Source organism: Aythya fuligula, chromosome 4 (assembly GCF_009819795.1).
Source record: "Aythya fuligula isolate bAytFul2 chromosome 4, bAytFul2.pri, whole genome shotgun sequence".
NCBI classification, from domain to species: domain Eukaryota; kingdom Metazoa; phylum Chordata; class Aves; order Anseriformes; family Anatidae; genus Aythya; species Aythya fuligula.
Genome location: NC_045562.1, coordinates 6,982,031 through 7,003,541, shown reverse-complemented (window position 1 = coordinate 7,003,541; position 21,511 = coordinate 6,982,031). Strand labels below are relative to the sequence as shown.

Below are 21,511 nucleotides of genomic sequence, written 5' to 3'. Positions count from 1 at the left end.
CAAACTCAGTTTTGCTGAGCAATTAGAGGAGCTGGCTGAATCACATCTAACGTGGTTGCACCTTTACAGCTGACTTTTAAAAAACAAACAATAAAAAAGGAAAAAAAAAAAAAAAAAAGGTCCTCTGAAAAACAGCTGATTGATAATCATCATTTTTTAAACACTGTTTCCTTGTTCAAGGGAACTGAAATAAGCAAGCATGTGATTTGAATTGAGACCTGCGTTTACTTCAAAGCAAGTCTCTTAGGCCTTTAAGGAAATAAGGAAACCAAATAGACCACACGAGTTTTTTATGGATCCCTAAATGGTTTTAGCTATGTCCAGAACATCATTTCTAGCAACTTAATCTTAAATTTGAAATGTAAATTATCTTCAGGCATTAAAAATTATCTGTCTCTTAAATAGTGATTTTTAAAAGGCAGGGCTACATGAACAAAACTTAATAAAGATCAAATCAAATAACAAAAAAAAAAGTCTTGATTAGAAAATATGTTTAATAGTATCTACAAAATCTAATAAAATGCATAAAATTCAATAGCCCCTCTCCCCCTTTTTTGACTTTCTAGTCTGCTACTAGAGCATTTCAGGGACTCTTTGGTTTCTGTAGACCTCTTCCCTGTGAGAATGTAAGGCCAATGCCCAGCTAGGGCACGGCACAGTAGCTCTGTTTAATCAGTGAAGCCTTTTTGATACACACCATGGGAGGGAATTTTTCCAGTGATTTTTGATCCCAGCTGGTTTGAAGGTTATCATATTTGCATGCTGTTTTTGTAACTTTGTAATCTTATCATCAAAACTTCCAGATTTGTTTCTCTCCTTTGTTAATTTTGTTCCCTGTTCAAGATTAACCATTTTAGAGGAGGCCAAATCTAATTTGGGCTTGAATGCATGAAACAGATTCTGCAGTAACCGAATCAGGGGAAAAACATTGTGTGTGAAAGTTTAAGGCAGATCCTACATTTTTCATTTTGGAAAGAAGTGTTGTCTGCTCACAGGGTACATTCAGGACAGATGCGTTTTAATTTTCTTGGAGCACTCTTGCCAAATTAGTGTCAGGTGGTTTTCTACAAAAGCTTAAAAACAGCTGTTTCATCGGCAAACTGGCAGCCTATATTTCAATACTGAAGAAGTTTAGGGAATTCATTAAAAAGGCAATCCATATTCCTGGATTTTAGCTTGCAAACAGATCGCGTGTACCATAAATTTTGTATTCCCACATGCTACTAAGTCCATTCTGTTCATTGTGGATGACATAATCATCATTATTAAATTTGTACACAATCTCTTCTTTAAATCATGCCTTAACAACAGCCTAAAAAGGCAGAACCGTACTCTGAAGCTGTGACAGCAAACTCATTGGATTTAATGTTTCAGAGCCTTAAACGAAAAGCTAATCCTTTCTTATTGGAAATAAAGGGTTGAACGCTAACCGTATTTAAGATATTCTAGAAGTAAGTTGTACTATTTTATCTCTCGCAATTACATCACATATGGCCACTGCAAAATTTAAATTGTACAAAAAATATACAAACTCTCTTCCAAATAGTTGGTTTTGCTTTGTTATACTGACAAGAGCAAAGTTTTAACACCCTAGTAGTTAATGTAGTGGTACTGATGATAGTTACGAATCAAAGTCTTTATTAAAGAAGTAGGATTCTTTAGATGAGTGTTCATAAACTTGAATTCTTCTCTTTTAAAAGCCGTGTTTCCTCAGATTAATATCAGATCAATGAAATGTTTCACAAGAGATTTAAAGATGGTCATTTTTTTGAAGACGAATCTTGGACATGTGTTCTTCCTGGATAATTCCATTCTTAGTGTAGTTTGCAAGCCCTATTCACTGAATTGCCATGTCATAAGAAGCATTTAGTTCGGTGTTTTATTTGGTTGTAGCTCTAGATAGCCAACTTGCATACCTGCAAGTGAGTCAGATGCCACCCCAGCCAGCTGCCTGTACCAGCTACGATTCCAGTGGAAGTGGCTGTGTTCACAAGCATTGCTTGAGTCGCCTGCTTTGGTACAAGTGTGGGAGTGGGAGCTCAGCTGCAGATTTAGCACTGAGTGCAGCAACCAAACTGGTGGTTGCTCTCAGGCCGTACTGTTGCGGATGTCTGCGGTGGTAAGTAGTGCTCCTGACAGAAAGGGAGTTGTAGAGGCCAGTGGTGAGTGTTAGGGACCTGAGAGCCACACAGCTTACATTGACAGGGGGCTTATTTTGGACTCACTCCAGCCTAGCGCTGTGGCATTAGCAGGTGGAGCACGTTGGGCGTGATCCTGAAGCAGGTGTTCTGCTTTAGTTTAATCTGAGAGGTTTTTGTGCTCCTAGGCCAGTTGGTGAGACGAAGCAAAGCACGGTAAGTGAAGATAAATGTTAACATAAACTCACTCTAAGCCATAGCTGTTGCTGCAAGTGGTAGTCATCCCTTCAGCTTAACTTCAGAGGCTTGGGTTTATCCCGTGCTTCATTCTCCTTTGTGGCAACAGATGCATTTAGGCAACTGCAAGGCAAAGCAGGCTGGGGAGTTGATTGGGAGTGGTGAGTAAGTTGCTGCAATGTGTGGTAGAGATGTGAAGGGCTGCTGCTTTTGGTAGCCATAAAAGTTGTGCGTTCCTTTGTGCAATTAGAAAAGTAATCTGTAGCAAGGGGAAGATGAAGGATGGTCAGTGTAAAATTCAGAGGGGGGAATGTAAGGCTGCACACTATTTCACATCTGTACTAAACATGCAGCCGGGTATTGCTGAGCTGCTGGCATACGTAGTGTGTTAAACTGCTATGTTGAGTCTTAGATTAATGTTACTGCAGTAGCTGTACAAAGAAGAGGGATAGATCTGTAACAGCTTCAAGCTGTTTTCTTTTGAAATTTTTTTTTCTAGATATTCAAGAGAAATGTAAAAAAAAAAAATGGTTATATATAGGTAGGTTTTGTATTTACAGATTTTGTAAAACCATAAGAGGCTCAGTCCTGTCCTGTCCTATCCCTCTCAGCCTTCTGAGTTTTACTATATTTGAACAACACAGATTGTCTGACTGTAATGAGTTATGGTTTAACTTGATCTCAGAAATGGTTCAAGAAGGATTTGTTTTCTTTTCTGTCCCTTCTAACTAGGCATGAAAGACAGTGTGCTTGAAAAGCTGAAACTACCAGTGAGATACTTTTCTTCCAATTCACATAACGATGTAGGCAGTTTGCTTGTTTCTGTCCCACACTGAGGATGCATATCAAGGACAGTGAAGTAAGGTGTGCACGTAAGGTATGCAAAATCCATTTACAAGAACCTGAACGTGCAGAACTTCCAACTGCTTCGCTTCCAGGAGGCAGCCCGTTTGGTCAAAGGCAGCAGTAGATTTGTTAAGTCTTTCTGCGAAGGCTGTCCTTTTTGGGGAGGACCCAAAATTGAGAACTTCCCAACTGGGTCTTATTTTGGGACCGGTAAAAATTGAGAACTTGTATTTTGCAAGGGGAAAACACAATTGCATGTGTTAAACATACGCCGAGAAGATAAGCTTGCTGGAAAACGTCTGTAGAATCTCAAGTAAGCTTTACCAGTATTTGGCACTGCAGCTAATTTTGCTGTACGGTGGAGGAATTGTGCAAAGGCAGGCTTGCACTCGTGTGACTGATTCAATTTCATTCTGTCTGATGGGCAGAAAAAAAAGTGCTTTGTTATATAGCTGGTGTCTCGAATGTTTGTCTTAAGGCAATAGAGGGGAAGCTGAGGGAGGTTTAATATAGAGAAGTCCGCTTTCTATTGAGGTTGTTGCTGAACGTATCCGAAGTTGTTTAATTTGTCTTGGTCTAACTCACTGTTGGTTTTGTCGGTGCCCATTCTGTGAAGCTACCCATTTATGGAATTAATTTCTGTTTCACTTGCTTCCTTCTGTGTGCATCATTACTATGAATGCCGTTTAAAAGGCCAATAGGAAAGCGTAAAGTGTTTGTCCAACACCGATTTAGGCATTTGTCTTGGGTTGCGGGTGGTTTGGGGTTGTTTATGAGTTCGTTTGCTTTGTTGCTTGGTGACTGTCACATTTGTCAGAAGGGGACGAAAGAAATGAGCTGAAAACAGGGGACATTCTCAACTACGACTCGAAAGCTTAAACATGTTATACATTTAATAGGAACTGCTTCTCACAGCTTGTCTAATTTCTGGGTGAACACTTACCGAAATGAGATGTGTAAAAATAGATTTAAAACCTGTCTGCAAAAAAAAACAGAAGATCAAGCTGTTTGATTTATGGGGTCTTAGGACCCCTCCCTGGATTCTCTGCTGACTTGTGGCAAAGGAAACATGCAGTCTTCGAAACCCTAAACCAATGTGGGCTTTGAGTGCTCTGAGAGAGGTTTTTACCAAGCAGATTTCCTGTGGCAATGTTAAGCTGTGACTGTTGGGCTAATCTTTGGCTAATTCAATGAATTAGAAAATTCCCACTTTCTGATTTGAAAGAATGAGAGAAAATTCCCATTTTCTTACTTGGAACTAATTAGAGGCAGGGATTTGAAAGAAACAATGGAATCAATGTTGCAGAGGGAAGAAAAAAAAGCACCAGAAGGCAGAAGAAAAAGCAAAGAAATTTAATTTGAATGAGGAGAGTTTAAATGAAATTAATCCAAGAATCAGTGGGGGAAGCCAAGGTAGGAACATCTAGAGAGATCCCAATAGGTGATGAAAGAAACACTGCCAGTGGGAAAGAATTAAAGTGAATGAAAGGACAGCTCTAGTGGTGGTTGTTTCTGGTAGCAATAGCATCAGTTAAAGCAAACCTGATACAGCTTGTCCAGCTTTTCATCTAGCCCTAAAGACTTGCTTCACAGCCCCCAGAAAAAAAAAAAAAATAAAAGCAGTGTGTTAGTTCAGCTCTTTGTACTGCATTATGGAATATTTTTCTCTTTGTGATTTGTTACTGTCTAAAGCAGTTCTGAGTTACCTGATTACATTCTGCTAAAACCTGCAAATGGCCTGATTTGCTCTCAAGGAAGCGCCTATGATGACACCAAATTTTGCCTCAGTGGGGCGGTAATAGCAGAGGAGATGCACCCTGAAGCAGAGGATTGAGCTCTGACCTTTACAGCCCATGTTTTTGTACAGGGGAGGGAGGATACAGCAATAGCTGTTATCCTCCCGTTCATATTCCCAAGGCAGCAGGAACCTGCCTGGCCCCGTGTTCCCACTGTCACTGCAGGAAAGGTCAGGGGAATTTCTTTAGAGAGAAAGCCTCCAAGATCAAGCCAAAATTTATCCCCTTCAATTTGTAGGAAGCTTGTTTGCTGTCTTGAACTTCGTTTTGCCCACTCCAGGCCTCGCTGAGCTTAATGAGAGTGATGAAGACAGGAGGCCTGATGTCGTACTGATAGAGCAAGCACTTGTTCTCCCAAACAACTTAGCAATTAGCAGTGGAAGGTGCATAAATGATGGAAATGTTCTTATTGCATCCTAGTTAAATGGGTGTTTGAGAATAGGCGTGCAGCCACTCTGCTGGCTGATGCAGTGGCAGCAGGAATGTCCCATGCTTTAAGATAATTGCTTTAATTGAAACAGGTGTGCCACAGTGCTGCGGCAATTTAGCTATTTTGTGATCTCACTCTAAAGTTTACAAGCAGGCTTTTATAATTTTCATTTCCATTAGTGGAAAGTCTCTGAGAAGCAACATGACTTACTTGAAAACGTTTTCCATTATCTGCAAGTATTTCTAAAGTGCTCTGCGCTGTCCTTCCCGCGATGGATCCATTTTGGCTTGCTGCAGGGGATTTGCCTTGCAACCCCGAGCTGGAGGTGCATTTTGAGATGCATTTACTGGATTTGTGTCAGGTGTGCTGACTGGGAAAATCGATGCGTTCAGGATGGGTGAGGGGCAGCTCGTTATGCCAAGGCTGCCGATTAGCACTGAATTAAATGGTCTTAGTCTGCTTCCAAATGTTGAATTGCAGGAGTTGTTTAGAGTGCTAGGCAAAGCGGTCTTCTGCATTTCCTTACATCATCTTAAGTGATCCGAGCAAGCAGCATGAAGAGATGAATGGATGCATCCTGCTGAAAAGATTGCACAGGAGCCAAGAGACTAAAGATCTTTTGCTTCTGGAGTCTGATTTGAGCTAGAGCTACTTAGTAGGTGTGCTCCTCGTTCCCACCCGACATGCAGCCCAAATGGAAATGAGTTTTCCTGGGATTACAAGAAATATTTTATAAATCACTGTGCAAAGATGGGAGTCTGGACCTCTTACGCTCTTGCTTCTCATGCCGCATTTTTGTCATTGCGTATGACCCTTGGCTATACCCATGGTTTCAGCCTGCATTTTGAAAGGACTGGAGTGGGGAGAGGAGGGGAAGCAGAGGAGATGCCTTGGGAGGGGGAAGCAAAACTCCTAGAGTTTGAAAAGTGTCTGAAAACCACAGGCTTCAGGCTCTGCAGATGACAAGGGCAAGGTTCCTTGGAATGGGACCTCATGGGAGAGTGTGATGCATTTGCTGTGGGTGACAGGGAAACTAAAAGCTTGAGATGTGTAAAAATCCAATCAGGTAAGTGTGAGTGGCTCTTAAATTTCCCTACCCAGGCCCTTCCTGCCTTTAAAAAAAAAAAAAAAAAAAAAAGGTCTTTTTTGTGGAAGTTTTTAGCATGGGAAGAGACTCACAGTAATCCTGGGGTGCGTAGTGTGTAGTTCCCAAAGGAATTAAGGATGGCACGGGTGTCCTTCAGTATTGCTTATGTTGCCCTAATTTTTAATCAATGAAGAAAGTCAGAATTTTCACTCTGTGCTATCCTACTTCCCTTTTGAGGTACAGAGCACTTCTACATATTTTAATGAGTTTTTACTAATGGACAGTAGCTCGTTACGTACTGACAGAAATCATGCACTTCTTTCTCAAATGTCTGTAAGACTGCCATTTGGAAAAACAACAAACTAAAAAAAGGAACAAAAGAAAAAACACCTCTCTGTCCCCAGGGGAGGACACCTACTCCAGGAAGAGCTAAAAGGAATGAATTTTATTCTTTCTCTAGCAATTGATCCCCTCTTTTCTCAACGTAGTGGTTGAGAATGGGTTCACTTAGATATCAGAAGCTGATGTGGTTGAGGCAAGCGTTGCAGACAGACTTGAATTACTCTTGATCAGGTTGACTGTGCTGAGCTTCTTGTGTGGTTTCGTGAATTCCTGGCCAGCTGTCTGAGCAAGTGGGCATGGCTTTCACCAGTACTGCAACTGGAGGGTGTTGTGCGTGGTCTGAGAGCTGTGGGGATGCATCTTTCAGTCAAAGCTTGGCTACGAGTCGATGATCGAGTGACAGTTCCTCTTACCAAAGTATCCTGAGGCAGCAGAGACAATTTTGGGCTCTATTGGCTGCAGAGACAATTTTTAAACCCTAGACTTACTTTTCTGAATCTTGCTCAGCTCCAAGCAAACAGAATCTCTTTTACAAGATTTCAAGACTTTCTTTAGATTCATAAACATGTGTGAAAGTAGCCACAAGCCCCAGGTCTTTGCTTCCTTTCCTTTGCCTTCCTAACATGTTTAATGCATGGCAAAATTCCATAGATTTCCCTTTGCTTTCCAACTATATTTGCTTTTTTTTTTTTTTTTTTCCTCACAGAATTATCTAGGTTGCAAGTAACCTCCAAATGATCTAGTCCAACCTCTGAGCTAACACTAACCAGTCCTTCTCTAAACCATATCCCTAAGCTCTACATCTAAACGTCTTTTAAAGACCTCCAGGGATGGTGATTCCACCACTTCCCTGGGCAGCCTGTTCCAATGCCTCACAACCCTTTCGGTAAAGAAGTTCTTCCTAACATCCAACCCAAACCTCCCCTGGCTCAACTTCAGCCCATTCCCCCTCGTCCTGTCACCAGGCACGTGGGAGAACAGACCAACCCCTCCCATCCATGAAGTACCTTTTAATTGTTGTTATCAAAAAGCCCTTTTTCTGCCTTGTGTGTATGCAAGCTCTTGATTCCTTTGGTTGCACAAGTCTGCAAAGGCACTCTCATCTCTTTTGGTTCTCCTAAGATTCAGCAGGTCTTTTCCAAGAAAGCTGCAGATAGCATGTTTTGTGAGATGTGAGGGGTTTGGTCAGCCACACATCAGGAACTAGAGAATAGTTTTGCTTGTCAGAAGAACCTTTTCATGTTATGGATGACTGCATAAAGTCTCTTACTGTTTCTCATTGCTGAACTAATAATACACTTTATTTCTACCTTTGAGTCAGTTTCCAAGTAGGAGTAGTTGAAGCATGGCTTAATTTTGTCAGGATATGATAGTTTCCATTACATTAACTTGCAAGGGAACAAAATTCATCTCAACTTGCATTATATTCCAAGTGCAGTAGCTTCAAAGAAATATTCAGTGAGAGATGAAAATAATGAAGGGGAAAAAGCTCTGGTTGAAAAGTTAAGCAGTGTTACTGCGTATTCAGTACTGGGTAGTGCTGCATTAAGGCAAGATTTCGGCTTTTGTTGTTTCACAGAAAAATGATAGTGCTTTGAAGATAGAGTTTTGGGTGGGCTGTGATTTTTCAGGTAAGTAGTGTTCAAGCATTTACATTTTAGTAAAACTTCCAAAGGCAAAACATTGTGTAAAGGCAAAGTTTAAGGCATGTGAAGTAGATTTTAGGTAGGGAACTTTGTAACCATTCTTAGCATAAACTCTGGCTACATTTAAAATCATGGTAGCATTTTAAAATAGTGATGTTTTGCTTTTTTTAATACAATTTTGGGGAAGCAGCCTGTAGTTCTTGCATTCCTTCGTATCAAAGTTTACTCTCAATCTCAAAAGATAGCTTGGATAATAACAGATCAGTGGCCAGCAAAATAAGCGTGCATGTAATTCCAAACAAACCCACATTTGGTTTGCCAGGGGTAATTTAATAGCACTGGTTGCAGTCTTCAGACCAATAAGCTTTGTGCCAAACTGCAGGAAAAAAATGCCTCGCATGAAGCTTTCCTCAGCAGTATGACTCTTCCCTTTATATAGGCAGAAAAGACAAATGAAATATGGCAGTTGTATTAAAGTTTTATGAGATGTTGTAGAGCTTTTCTTCCATCAAGTGTGGTATTAGATGTATTTTGCTCTCTTTTATACAAATAAAGCATTCTTTCTCATTTCTCATACAAAAATCAATATTGGTTAAAAGAAGTGCAATTGAGCCTTCAATAAACATCTTAAAAATTCTTTCTCATTCACACTTAGCCAAGATCAAAGCTGCGGGCTTAGGTGCAGATACAGAATATGGAAAAAGAATTACTTCATCCGCTTTTATCATTTCGGTGCAACTTCCTCACTTTTATCTTCAGAGTTTCTTGCGCACTCGAGCCCTGTACCGTCCATTTGCATGAGGGTGAACTTGATACCTTGGGTGTACTTTCATTATGATTATTGTATCTTTACAAATATTCCTGCCCAAGGAGCTGCTCCTCCATGCCCAGCACGCAGGGAAGCTCTGCGGCTGGGCCTGAAAGCTCGGCTCCGGGAATTCTCTCCTGATCCAGGATCTGGCAGTGCCTTCGGGGTGCTCCCAGTCTGCGTGGGGATGCGGTGCAGTTGGGCACCATTCCTCGTGCAGGAATACACGGACACGACGCAGCCTCTGGGCCCAGGGGGTGCTGGGGCAGATGCCAGCAGATCCCACTTCTGCACAATCAGGACTCCGCGATTCTGGAAGCAATAAAAAATGTTTTTAACCCTTCAGCTGGCACGTGCTTTCAGCACCCAACCTCTCTTATCCCTCCCTGCAATTCCACTTAGCTTTGTCCTTACCCAAGCCCATTATAATAGGAAAATGTAGCTGAGCATGAACTTAAAATGAGACCTTCTAATTTAAAGACTGAATGTGAACTTTGTCTGCATAACCAAGGTAATCTCAAGTGAGATTAATGTTTTATTCTCCCCGTGTACTATATGAAGGAACTCCCAACCTGTAATGCAGTTTTGGGTTCCTCAAAAAAAGCCAGAAGAGTTCACAAAAGTTCAGAAAGAGAGGCAGGAGGTCTACCAAGTCCCCTTCTGTAGGGGGAAGTATAGCACGCCCAGTTTGACCTGTAACTGGGTAAGAGGAGGCAAGGCTAAGAGTCTGAAAACCCTTAGGGAGAGATTTCTGAGAGCAGATAGCTCTTCAAACTTGCAAGGGGGGGGGAAAAAAGATATTCTGTGTTTGTAAGATGGAACTAAGCAGATTTAAATGCAGTGTAAGTAGCAAATTCTTAAGTCGTCTTCATGGATTAAGCATCCTCTTTAAGGGACCACTCCGGTCCTCTTAGAAATTAAGGTCTGAAAATAGCAGTTGGTTGGTGGTTCCACTTCCTGTGGTATCACAGTCTGGCCAGACTGACAGAGCTTCAGCTTGGTGAATGTTGTTTCTTTTTCTCAAGCTGGCTAGCCAGCTCCAGAGCTCTTTGCTTTTGCTGCAAGAGTTGAAGAAAACCAAATGAGATTCTGATAACAAATACTTTTGCAGCTAAGTGCAGTAAAATCACAAGTCAGTTTCTTATCCTAGTGTTATAAAACACACAATTTTGCTCCAAGTTAGTTGAGGAATACACTAATAGTTATCTCTACAATTAAATCTTAGCATTTAAGCAGAAAGGGGCGTTTTTACCATTGAAAAATGTAACTCCGAGTGAGCTGAGTATGTGAATGCATTCTGCTTTCTACATTCAAATTGCAGTATTTATTCCGAAATAGTAGTTGAATCTATTCTAAATGTGAAATATTCTGAGCAGTTTTACTAGCATTTCTGTGGACGATCTTTCTGCTGTGGTTTAAAACTAAGCAGATGGTTGTCACTTCAAGCTGATGACCTGCCCTGTTTCTCGAGCATCACAAGCCCTTGGGGGTGGGATGGGAGGGAAATCAACGTTCTGGCTTCAGATATTTATAATGGATTTGAAATGATTTTCTTTTTTTAATGCTTTCTTCTCTAGAACATATGAAGGATATTCTCGTGATATACGAACAAGAAGCAGAAGAGTGGGCTGTGTATTTAAAATCTCTGTTTGGGCTCGTGCTGAATGAAGAAGGAGTCTTACTCTACAATCTGGAGACTTTGTCTTTCAAGCACCTGGAGTCATTCTCTTTACCCTGCTACAAATGTAAACTGCTGATACTCTCGTGTGGACTTCTTAAATGCCTAAATCGAGAGAGATGCTGCTTTCTGGAGTATGTTCTTCAGCCTCCAGATAATGTGGTGATTCTCCTTTGTGGGGTGGAGAATTCAGAGATTCTTTACGAGGTACTGACCTTAGGTGGAAGGAGCAGAGAGATCTACACTGATCAGGAACCTGCAGAGTATCTTTCAATTGTTACTGGAATTATTCAACCAGGTAATTTTAAAATGTAAACATTGTGTGATTATTAAGTTCTCTGTCTGCATCAATACCATTTGAAAGAGAGAAGAGCGAGCATTTGAATTTTCTCTAGAAATGATGTATTGCAAAAATGTTTTGATGCATTGGTTGTTGAAGTCTCAGTGACTACAATGTTATTTCCTCCTGAGTTACGGGAGTCCTGGCATACATTCAGTACAGCTTCAGTTTCACAAGAAAGTGGTTTTGGAGGGCCCAAAATCTGTCAGTGGCACCTGTGAGCCTACCAGCACTGCTTTGTGGTTGAAGAGCTGGCATACACTTGCTTCACTGTTTCCTGGGTTTACAAATCTCAGAAATAGTACAAAACTATGGGTTTCTTCAATCTCTTTCAAAATGCTTTAACGTGATAATGTATGTATATCTCTTCAGGTAAAGCTGGCCATCAAAAATGATTAGAGGCCAAGACCCAGCTTCATGGATGGCATAATTTCCAGTGTGGCGCACACAAGCTGTAAAAGCAGGCGTCCTCTTCCCTTTTTACAAACTGAAGTAACAAGTCTGTGCTGAAAGGTGTAAAATTGCTCAGTCTGTGTGTGTTTGCACATCCATGGAAGCAACAAAGACGAGCTCACGTTACAATTAGCACTTCTGGAATGTAAGAACAGTTCTCTGGAGGGTGAGAGGCACTGAAATGGCAAAGTCCGCGTGCATTAAGTTTAACCTCTTTGTGCCAGGCTGCACAAATGTTACCAAGCAATAGCTTTAGAAATGCATTGCTCACTTGGGAAGGACGACGTGGGTTGTGCATCAGTTTCAGGTATATGGCTGGGTGTTCTCTGGAGTCTCTAGGTCTCCAACCTCCTTCCAGCTCCTGCCGTTCTGTTGGTTGTGTTTTTGTGTGTGTGTGTGCTAAGCAGAACGTTGTGCTTCTGTCTTTATCTGCAAGGTGCCATTTTTCTGGCATGGGAGCTTGTGCTTGAGAAAGACGTCCTGCAGTTTGGGAGTTTTACTTTGAAATGAACCTGTCTCCAGCAGTATTTCTTCATGCAAATGAACAAATGACAATATTCTTTTGAACATCAGGATCGTGACCTGTCTGGATGTCCCTCCTGCCTTGTGCTTGAGCAGATACATTTCAGGATGCTGTACAGCTTCCAAACCTGCCCTGAATGTCTCTGCACACACGTGCTGTGATGATACAGTCTGGCTAAACTAAATCTTAGGCTGCTCCTTCCCAAAAATCTCTCATTCTAACGTTTCTTGCTGTTATTTTTTAACCTTTCCCTCGGCTTATCTTCTGAGCATCTTTCAGACTTCAGGTTTCTGAGCTGCTTACAGTTGCCTGCTATGGTTTCAGGAGGTAATGCTTGAAATTTTTGCCTGTGCCTAATATTTAGCTTCAGAGAAGTTCCTTGGCATCTCCTCTGTGAAATGCAAACTGAATCTATACCATCTATGTGTGTGCATAGGAAGGAACTGTGCCCAGGGACAGCCAGTTGACTCATGCACAGGAAATTGCAAACTTTTTTCTGAAAAGATAAACAGTTCACTAGAAGACAGATGACAGATCTTTACTTAGGTCTGTGTGTTCACAGAAACATTTATGGCATCTGCCCTCAGGATTTTACTTACTTTCACCTTTTACTTTGCTTACTTCAACGTCAGGTGCCCGATAAGTGCAGGCCAGCTCAGGTCCCTGCTTGCTAGGAGAGCTAGGCACTGCTCTCTAGTGTGCCATGCAAGAGTTGGGAGCATGAGATGCTGTCACCTGGGCTCCAAGGAATAAGGGTGTGCCTTGCTTATAATCTACTTTAGCTTAAAAGATAACGGTGACTGCAATGTCCATATTTAGGACATCCTTTTGTAGAACCCTATTAGCTCCTAGACTTCGATATCTCTGGCGGAGATTTTGAGAGATTACACATTTGGGAAAGACGTTTTTCCTTTGGGTTTAAAATGGCTTGCTAAGGGGCTATTAAGCATACTTGAATTGTTTCTCCTTTGAAGCTTTTTTTTTTTTTTCTTCAATGTTTTCTTCAGGATTGTGCACTCAGAAGATGACCCATATATAGAGAGAAGGAAAATCCTATCTCTTTTAATTGTTTTCAGTGCTTATCTCTTGTCCCTAATATTTCTGCTTTTAGAGATAGCAATGAAAACACGGTGGTGTATGTTCTGCACAGTTTTCCCTTCTTTTTCCTTCCCAAACATCCATTAGTGTTAATTTGTTCCTCCATACACTTCTCATCTTGTCTCCTCAGTATTAATAAAGAGTCATCTCTCTACCAAAACCTAAAAAAATTGGCTCTAATGACAATGACCACATGGCACCGTGCCGTTGTTCACCACCACAGCTCATTTCCTTTAATCCCTAAGCACAGTGGGCTGTTGAGGTGTTAGGTCTTGACTGATTCTACATTTCAGGGGTGGCTGGTAGTAGTTATAACCACTGAATATGGATGCCAAATCAGCTTGTCACAGTTCTGAAGAGAATTAATAGTGGTGTAGGTTAGGTGCTAGCAACCAGCATCCTACTGCAGCTTTCTCCATGCTCTGTAAACTTCCTAGGTAAGTTCTCAGCTGTCCTTCCTGTCTTAAATGCCATCTCTTTGCACTGTTGGAACAGTGCGATACAGAAAGAGTACAAAATAAAAGTAATTTTGTGTTCCCCCTACCAATTATTTTGAAACAGCGTTTCACCTACCAGATAGTGCCAATTTCATCCCGTTGGTGTTAGAATTTCCTTCTGCCGCTCTACTAGTATGTGTACCAAATATCCCAGGCAAATAATCAGAATTAAAATGCTTAGTAGAACTAACTGAAATGCAAGGGCAAGGGGGTTTTGTATCCAGCAGGGAGCTTGTTCCCCCTGCAGTGTAATCCAAAGGCAAAATCTGAGGGGTTTGTCATCCCTGTTGGGATGGAGCAAATGAAGAACATCTTGGGAGAGCGAATGGAGAACTGAGATGTGTGGAAGCTGATCTTTCTGACACGCTTCCTGGCTGGTGAAAGGTTTTACTGTATTCACCTTACGCAGGAAGGAGAATGCAAATATTTTTGCTGCTGTCAAAGGATTCCTTTAACAGGCCTTGTTCACAAAATACTTAACAGCCATGCTATCTGACTCTTTTAGGTTCAGATTTAGAGTTGTTCTTGAATTTTCTGTGACTGTGGTCATTGAAAGATAAATCTCTGAGATTAGAACATTTAGCAATGTTGTTATTCTATCTTCTGTTATTCTAAGATGGCCCAGTGTGATCTGGTGTTCTTCTCTTTTCAACAGCTCTCAGTAATATTGCTGAAAGTAGGGTCAGCAGACGCTTTCTTTGCATTTATCCTTTCCTTTCCCTTTTTGTTCCTATCATTTCTCCTTGGTCTGCTGAACAGTGTACCCTTTTTATATTAAATTGTACTTCCAATGTATTAATCCAATACCCTGTGTGTTTTTTTTAGCCTAGATATAATTGTGGGTTGTTGGGTTTTTTTGTGTAGTCCTGAAATACTTGTATTTCAAGTTCAGGCTATTCATATGCTTGAGCAAATGATTTATAGATGGATAGTTGCAGCTAGAAGTAGTTAATTAGATCTCTAAATGTCCTAAATTCCTCCTGCAGTTATTTGTGCATCAGTATTGGTGATGCAGCAAGGAGGACAGGTCTCATCTAATACAGATACCTTTCTGTGCCATTATTTCTAAAGTATGCTGACATTTTTATGAGTTGTTTTTTTTTCTTTTTGGTGGGACCTCTCAGTATAGCTCAGGAGTGTAGGTATCTATTAGTCTGCTTGCTTTTTTAAATTTGATTTGATTGTTTACAGCTCAAAGAAAACTTAACAGCTCTTGTTATTTCTAGCCTTCCCCCTAGCAAGTGGTTGGCTCTTTTCTGCCATATGAAGAGAATCTGCTACTGTAAAAATGAGTAGTTGAGAACTGCTCAACAAACCTACACGTAGCCATTCACATCTGCTATTATCTCAAAAAGTGGGAAGAGGTATGTTAATTAGCACAGCCCAAAAAATCTGAATTCAGAGTCTCTGATGGCCTGGGAAGGATTCTCAGGAGGAGTACTTTCACCTGAGACAGCAGCGTGCCATTCATTTCTGGTTGTTAACAAACAAGTATTCAGTACAACAGTTTTAATCACCAAGAGTAATGCTAAGAAAATTGATTTTGCATCTAGTAGTAAAGTTTAACTCTGGAGTAATGAGATACTGACATTTTGTATTTGTCTCTAATTAGTTCATGCAGGACAAACAGGCTAGGAGCTTTAAAAAAGGTCTTAACATAGGCAAATTTCTAGGCCACATCAAATATGGGGGTAGTTTCCATTGTGTTTCCATTTGTAGTTGTAGCAATTTCTATTGTAGAAATGGTAGTTTCCATTTTCCATAGAAAAGAGAAACGAGCTTTTATGGTGTCTGTCTCCTGTTTCACTTTATTGGAATTGTAGCATGAGTTTGGGTATAATGTTTGAGTACTGGAGCAATACTTCATATTTTGAGTTCAGCGTTTTGTTTTTCTCCTGTAAGATCCTATTCACATTGGTACTCAAATAGAAGTAACTAATGACAATGTGAATTTTCTTAGGCTGCCAGCAGAACTTGTGCTGATGGAGCAAACCTCTCATTTAAGTGGAAAGTTTTCCCCTTTGAAATAAACAGCAGTATTTCACGTGGATTTTGACACTGACTTGGAGTCTAGCAAAAAAAACCTCAACTAAGCAAAGTTCAAGAGGAAACAAAATCCATGATTTTTGGGTTTGTTTGTGAACAGGGAATTCAGTGTGATTTTGTACATGCCGGAGCTAAAGCCAGGGTTGTAAAGCTTCTTGCGTGGGCACCCAAGGTTGAGTAAATGGAGGTAAGAGGTGGTTCTGGCTTTGCTTACTGCCAGAGGAGGCTGCAGTAGATGAAACCACAAAGTTACCCCTCTTTCCGCCTTTTCCAACATTTTCTTGAGGTGTGTCTCTCCACTGCCTTGCAGAATGACTGCAGGATGGCAGTGCAGTCGTAGGGGCTTGGGAATGGGACTGCTACAAAAACAAATGGGTTTAGTGTCACTAGCTTGTTTCCTAAGGCTCCTGGTCCTGGCTATCTCAAACCAGAAGAGAAACATAAGAAACAGCCTGCTGTTGGCAGCCATGGAGCTGTTCTTGAGACTGCCTGCCCCTGCTACTTAAACTCTTTGCTTTCTGTGTTCCTTCGTGTCTTACTCCTGCAAAATCCAAAGCCGACTTTATTCATCACATCAGATTTTTCAGCAGCTCATTTTTTGATCTGGCTGGCCGGTCGAGGTGACCCGTGTGCTTGGGTGCTGAAGCGTGCATCGTGTAGTGATGTTTTTCCTCTGTTTTTTAATGCTAATTGGATGAAAACTGCTTACACCTGGGAAAGTGAACGTACAGGTACCTTAAATGCCATTAAAAGACATTCACTGTAGAACAAATTCATGAAGTTTTTTTTTATTAATAAAGTCAAATTAATAGAACATAAGCATTGCTGCCACAGCATGTACTACTTTAAATTAATGTACTGTGATTTTACTGTTGTTTATTTAGGTTATGCATTTTCCATTTTAAAAAGGAATTAATGGCTTTATCATCATTAGTCTGCTCTTTCAAGGTTGTTTGTGGACACGTTGTTTTTTATTGCACAAGAATCTGTAGCCTTATGTCTTTAAAATACCATATTATTGACTCCCCTCTAGTTTTTATACTGTGGTTACCAGTCACAATTTTGGAAAAGTTGCTGGAAGGCATCTGGGGAAGTCCTCTGGAAGTGCATTCTTTGTGTGTTTTCTGGCATGCAGAGATTATTATAGCAGAAGTGCTCTTTGTAGTTTCACCACAGTGTATTTCTATTATGTCGGTGTCAATTCATTGAAAGTAAGACAAAATAAGGGTTATGTCTTCCTAATTTAAAAGAAATAAATAAAAAAATTGCTAACAAAGTAGTATAGCACCTATATAAGTTCATGCTGAATAAAATTAATATTAGGATAGGGGAAAAAAAAAAAAAAAAAAAAAACTTTTTTGATGTAGAATCAGATTTCTATCTTGGTAGGGTTTCCCTGTACTGACTCAGATGGCTTTGAGGACAGAGCTTGGTCCAAAAAATGTTGTTACAGTTAAAATCGTAAGTGCTCAAAAGTCAGAATGCTGCAGATACAAAGTAGCCTATTAGATTTTAATTAGGCCCCTTGTTCGTATGCACTGATTGCCTTTAATTACGTAAGTGCATTCTTTTTTTCCCCCTCTCAAGAAGCTGGCCTCATTAGCACGCAGGATAAGTAGTACTCAGTTAATTAGCAGTTATTTGATACTTTGTTTTGTGTTGGAGTTTGTGGCTGCATTACTGATGCCATTTTAAATGGCATCTGTACGCCATTCAGATCCTGTTGAGAAAACAGAATTATCAATTTGCTAATGTGCTGTGCTGTAGAGCTCATTTCTGTGTGGTGAGTGCCATCCCACCAGGGGTTTGGTCACCGTTTTACGTACCAGTATTTAGCAAGATTAGGGCGAAGCGTTTCTTCTGGTTCTACTTGGAGGCATGGCTTTTTGTGACACTTGCCACCGTAATGCACTCTGTATGTCCAGATTCAAACTCCCTTTTGCTTTCAGATCAGTTGTGTGACTGCTCAGACATCTGCAGGTCATTTGTAAAGCCTCTCAAAGAAAAGAGGAATAAAAAACTGAGAACTTCTCCCAAGCATGTTTTAAAAGGCTTGCTACCTTTTTTGCCTTAAAACTTCAGGATTGGAACGGGAAATTATTTAAAATCTCTGGAGTAGGAGTCAGCAGATACCACTCACCTTTTCCTCTCCCTGGAATCCCCTCCACATTCACTGGACTCCTGTTATTAAAAGAATTACTGAAACGGGGTAAAGTAAACAGCACCATCTTGTAGTACAAAACCACCAGTCAGTGCCAGAGTAGGTCTGCAGATCTGCTCCCAGTGCAGATTGGTTTAAAAGAAATAGTCAGCAGAATACCACAACGGAGAGAGACTGCTTTTGAGTGTTCGGTTTCATGCAATCTAAATAAAGTGAAAAGATCAGTCATGGCGTGGTTTGCAGAAATGGGGTACATACAGTTCCATCTGAATCTATCTCTGGGCTTGTTCTTTCCACTCGCTTTTGGATTTTTTTCTCCCTACCTGAAAAACTGTAGCTTTAAGATAGCTTTATTACCCATTTAGAATAACATCCAAAATTTCATCTTATAAAAAAAAAATTCAAATAAATGTATTGACATTTCCTTTTTTGTGAGGCTCTAAGCTGCTTGTCCATTTGTTAACTGTTTTCCTTTGCCAATGTTTTGATTGTTTTCTAATGCTGAGGTCTTCCTTAGGGCAAAATAAAGATTCAGTGAAACAATAAATTTGACAGCAGTGATGATTACTATCCTAAGTTGATGACAATTTAAAGATGTTTTGTAAGAGATACCCATTAAAGAATTATTCTCTTTCTTAGGTAAGCCACAGAACGAAAGTCCTGGAGCCTCTTTTTCTTACATCTATGAAGCCGTTCTTGCAGATGGTGAGTTTGAATTCCCCTTGCATTTTCTGAAGAGTAGTGGCTCTATTCAAGGAAATGAAATTTGTTTCCTTGCATCTTGTCAGACATGAAAGGCAATAAACTGATCTTACCATAGCGTACAGCTGTGTAGAGGAACATGCCTTGTTTTCAGACATCCCACCCACACATCTATACCATGTGTTTTTGTGAGGAATGTAAAAAGAAGAAGATTCAACAGGGCCATTTCCTTTTTCCATGAATTCAGGGTGGGGAAAAAAAAGGAAGACCTTGAAAAGATATTTTTTTCTGTTCCCAAAATATGGAGTTTCGCTTGTGGAGAAAAGAGAGCTGATCAGATATTTTGGATAGAGCAGCCCCACTCACATTATACTTGCAACATCGGTCACTGAAGGATGCTGCCAGCTTGCTGGTTCTTCTTTACTGGCATGAATTACATTTATATATGTCAGTGACCTATGGAGTTTAGGATTTTAGCTTCTTAAAGTAATTTCAAAACATTCATGTTAACTTACATGCTTTTAAATGCTTACCGTGCTTTAGTTCACAATGCATAACAGGCTCAAGCTGCAAACTGCTGTAAAGTGGCACTGTTTATCCCTACAGCCCTGTTGTGATGGTTTCTAAGGATGCCTCTTTTGGTCCTGTGCTGAATGGACCGTGGCTTAGTGCATTGAAGAAGTTTGCTGGTATAAAGATGGCTTTTTGTCATTACTGGCTCATCAGCAAGTTGCTTAATAAATTGGCATCGCTGCTCCTTTCATTCATGTTTGTGATGCCCAAAAAGGACAGTAAGAGAGGGAATGGTTAGGGAAAACAGAACTCTAGGAAAAGACTGAGGAGATGTTCCTCTAAGCTAAGTCCTCCTTTAAACCCTGACCCTTTTTTTCATGTGTAATCCTTTTCTTCTTTTATATGGAGACTTGAAGAGCAGCTTTGAGTCCAAGTTTCCCATCAGCTGAGTGGTTGATGCTGTAATAAAATGAATTGAGGGTTTTCCAGCTAAGAAAGACTTGCATCAGAAGCAAAAAATTGTGCTTGAAATCTTTGCTGGAACAGTCTGGACCGCAGATTTCAGTCAGCTTTTGGCAGCTACCTCGGTAGCACTGATTGTATTGAAGCACTTAAGACGGAGAGATCTGAAAACTTGTCATCTTCCATGGCAAACTTGCCTTCCTTCTCACCGCTTGGGAGATCCGTGTCCCATGCCATTACAATCAGCATTACGTTATTCTTCCCTTCCCACTGCAGCCTCCTTCCTGCTCCTGGCTGAGAAGTTCTGCAGGATCCCAGGTGGCTGCCATGTAACCTCAACTGGTTAATGATGTCTGGGTATTGCTAAGAGGAGCAGATCGATTCTCTGCTGACGTGATGAATGAAAGAGCTGACTAGAAAAAAGGGATTCCCAGTAATGGCATCATGCATGTGTGGTTAAGACTGACTCCTGAATGACTACAAGGAAATGCCTGGTCAGGATTTCTTCTTGGTGGTGCAATGGGGAGCAGTTACCTGCTGCTGCTGCAAAACTTCAAAGGGAGAAGTACCCCCAGGGGAGAAGTGATTGCATTTTCCATGATTCAGTGTGTCAGTCTTTTCAAAGCCAAGGAACTAAGGTGGCAGCTGCAAATGAAGCGGTGTTAGTGCCCTGCAGAAAGCATGTGAACCTTCCAGTGGCTGGGCAGGATTTGACTTTGGATGAGTTGTGAAAAACGCTTCTCTCTGATAAGAAGTGAATATATGCAGCCCCGAATTGGATGGATGACACAAAACAGAAGCGGCAGTTTGTGGTGGTTTCACTCTGCTGGGCAGCTAAACTCCCCCACAACCGTCCTCTTTCTACCCCTTCCACAAAGGAAGAGAGGTGAAAATCCAGTGAGAAAGGGCTCAAGGGCTGAGACAGGACAGGAGGATTGCTCGTTGGGGGACAGCCTGCTCCACCAGGGGCCTCTCCACAGGCTGCAGGGGAACTGCTGCTGCCTGCCTGGAGCACCTCCTGCACTGCCCTGGGGGGCTGCAGGGCTGTTTTTCTACATTTTCCTCACTCCTCTCCCACAACTGCAGCCCTCTGCTACTAAAACCTTGCCACCTAAACCCAATACACAGTGTTACTGGAGAAATTTTAAATCAGGAAAGTTTTTTTTCTTACAACAACGTTTTTTGGAAGGTGTAGACTGTCATGCTGAAAGTTGAAGCGTGTTTTTAGTGTACAGACATTGCACAAAGGTAGGGACAAGCTGAGGGAAGATGGAATTTAGACTTGAACTGGAATGAAAGTTGAACAGATCAGAAGTGCAACACCAAAATAAGAAATCTTAAGCAACAAGGGCGGAAAGAGCAGTGAGTGGATGACAAGACACACACACACAAAAAGAAAACAAACAATATATCCAATAAAGCAAAGATAGATGGGGAATGAGCAAGCACTAACAATCAATAAGAAGTGATTGACTAAAGTGAATTGTGCAAGGCCTTGAGGGAAAAGGTCAGAGAGTACATTGGAAGATGGAAAAACAATATGATCACTGCGATCCTTTGGGGAAATATGAGCTCCAAGCAGATGTGAAAACAATTGATTTGCTAGTACCTGCCAGTGATGGAAAAGATCCAGTTGTGGAATGCTAATCACCATGTTACAGATTTATGAGGGCTCATTCCTGTAGGTGACAGCTGAACAAGTCAGCTC

The 21,511-nt window shown here is 41.0% G+C and overlaps 1 protein-coding gene across 1 annotated transcript in view; it reads left to right on the top strand.

Annotated features, from left to right (window-relative positions):
- BANK1 (B cell scaffold protein with ankyrin repeats 1) overlaps positions 1-21,511 on the top strand; it is a 133,555-nt gene that overhangs the window by 8,184 nt on the left and 103,860 nt on the right. The window contains exons 2-3 of the mRNA XM_032186184.1: positions 10,908-11,306; positions 18,766-18,831. Coding sequence (XP_032042075.1) covers positions 10,908-11,306; positions 18,766-18,831 — 465 coding nt within the window. The remainder of the gene's footprint in view (positions 1-10,907; positions 11,307-18,765; positions 18,832-21,511) is intronic.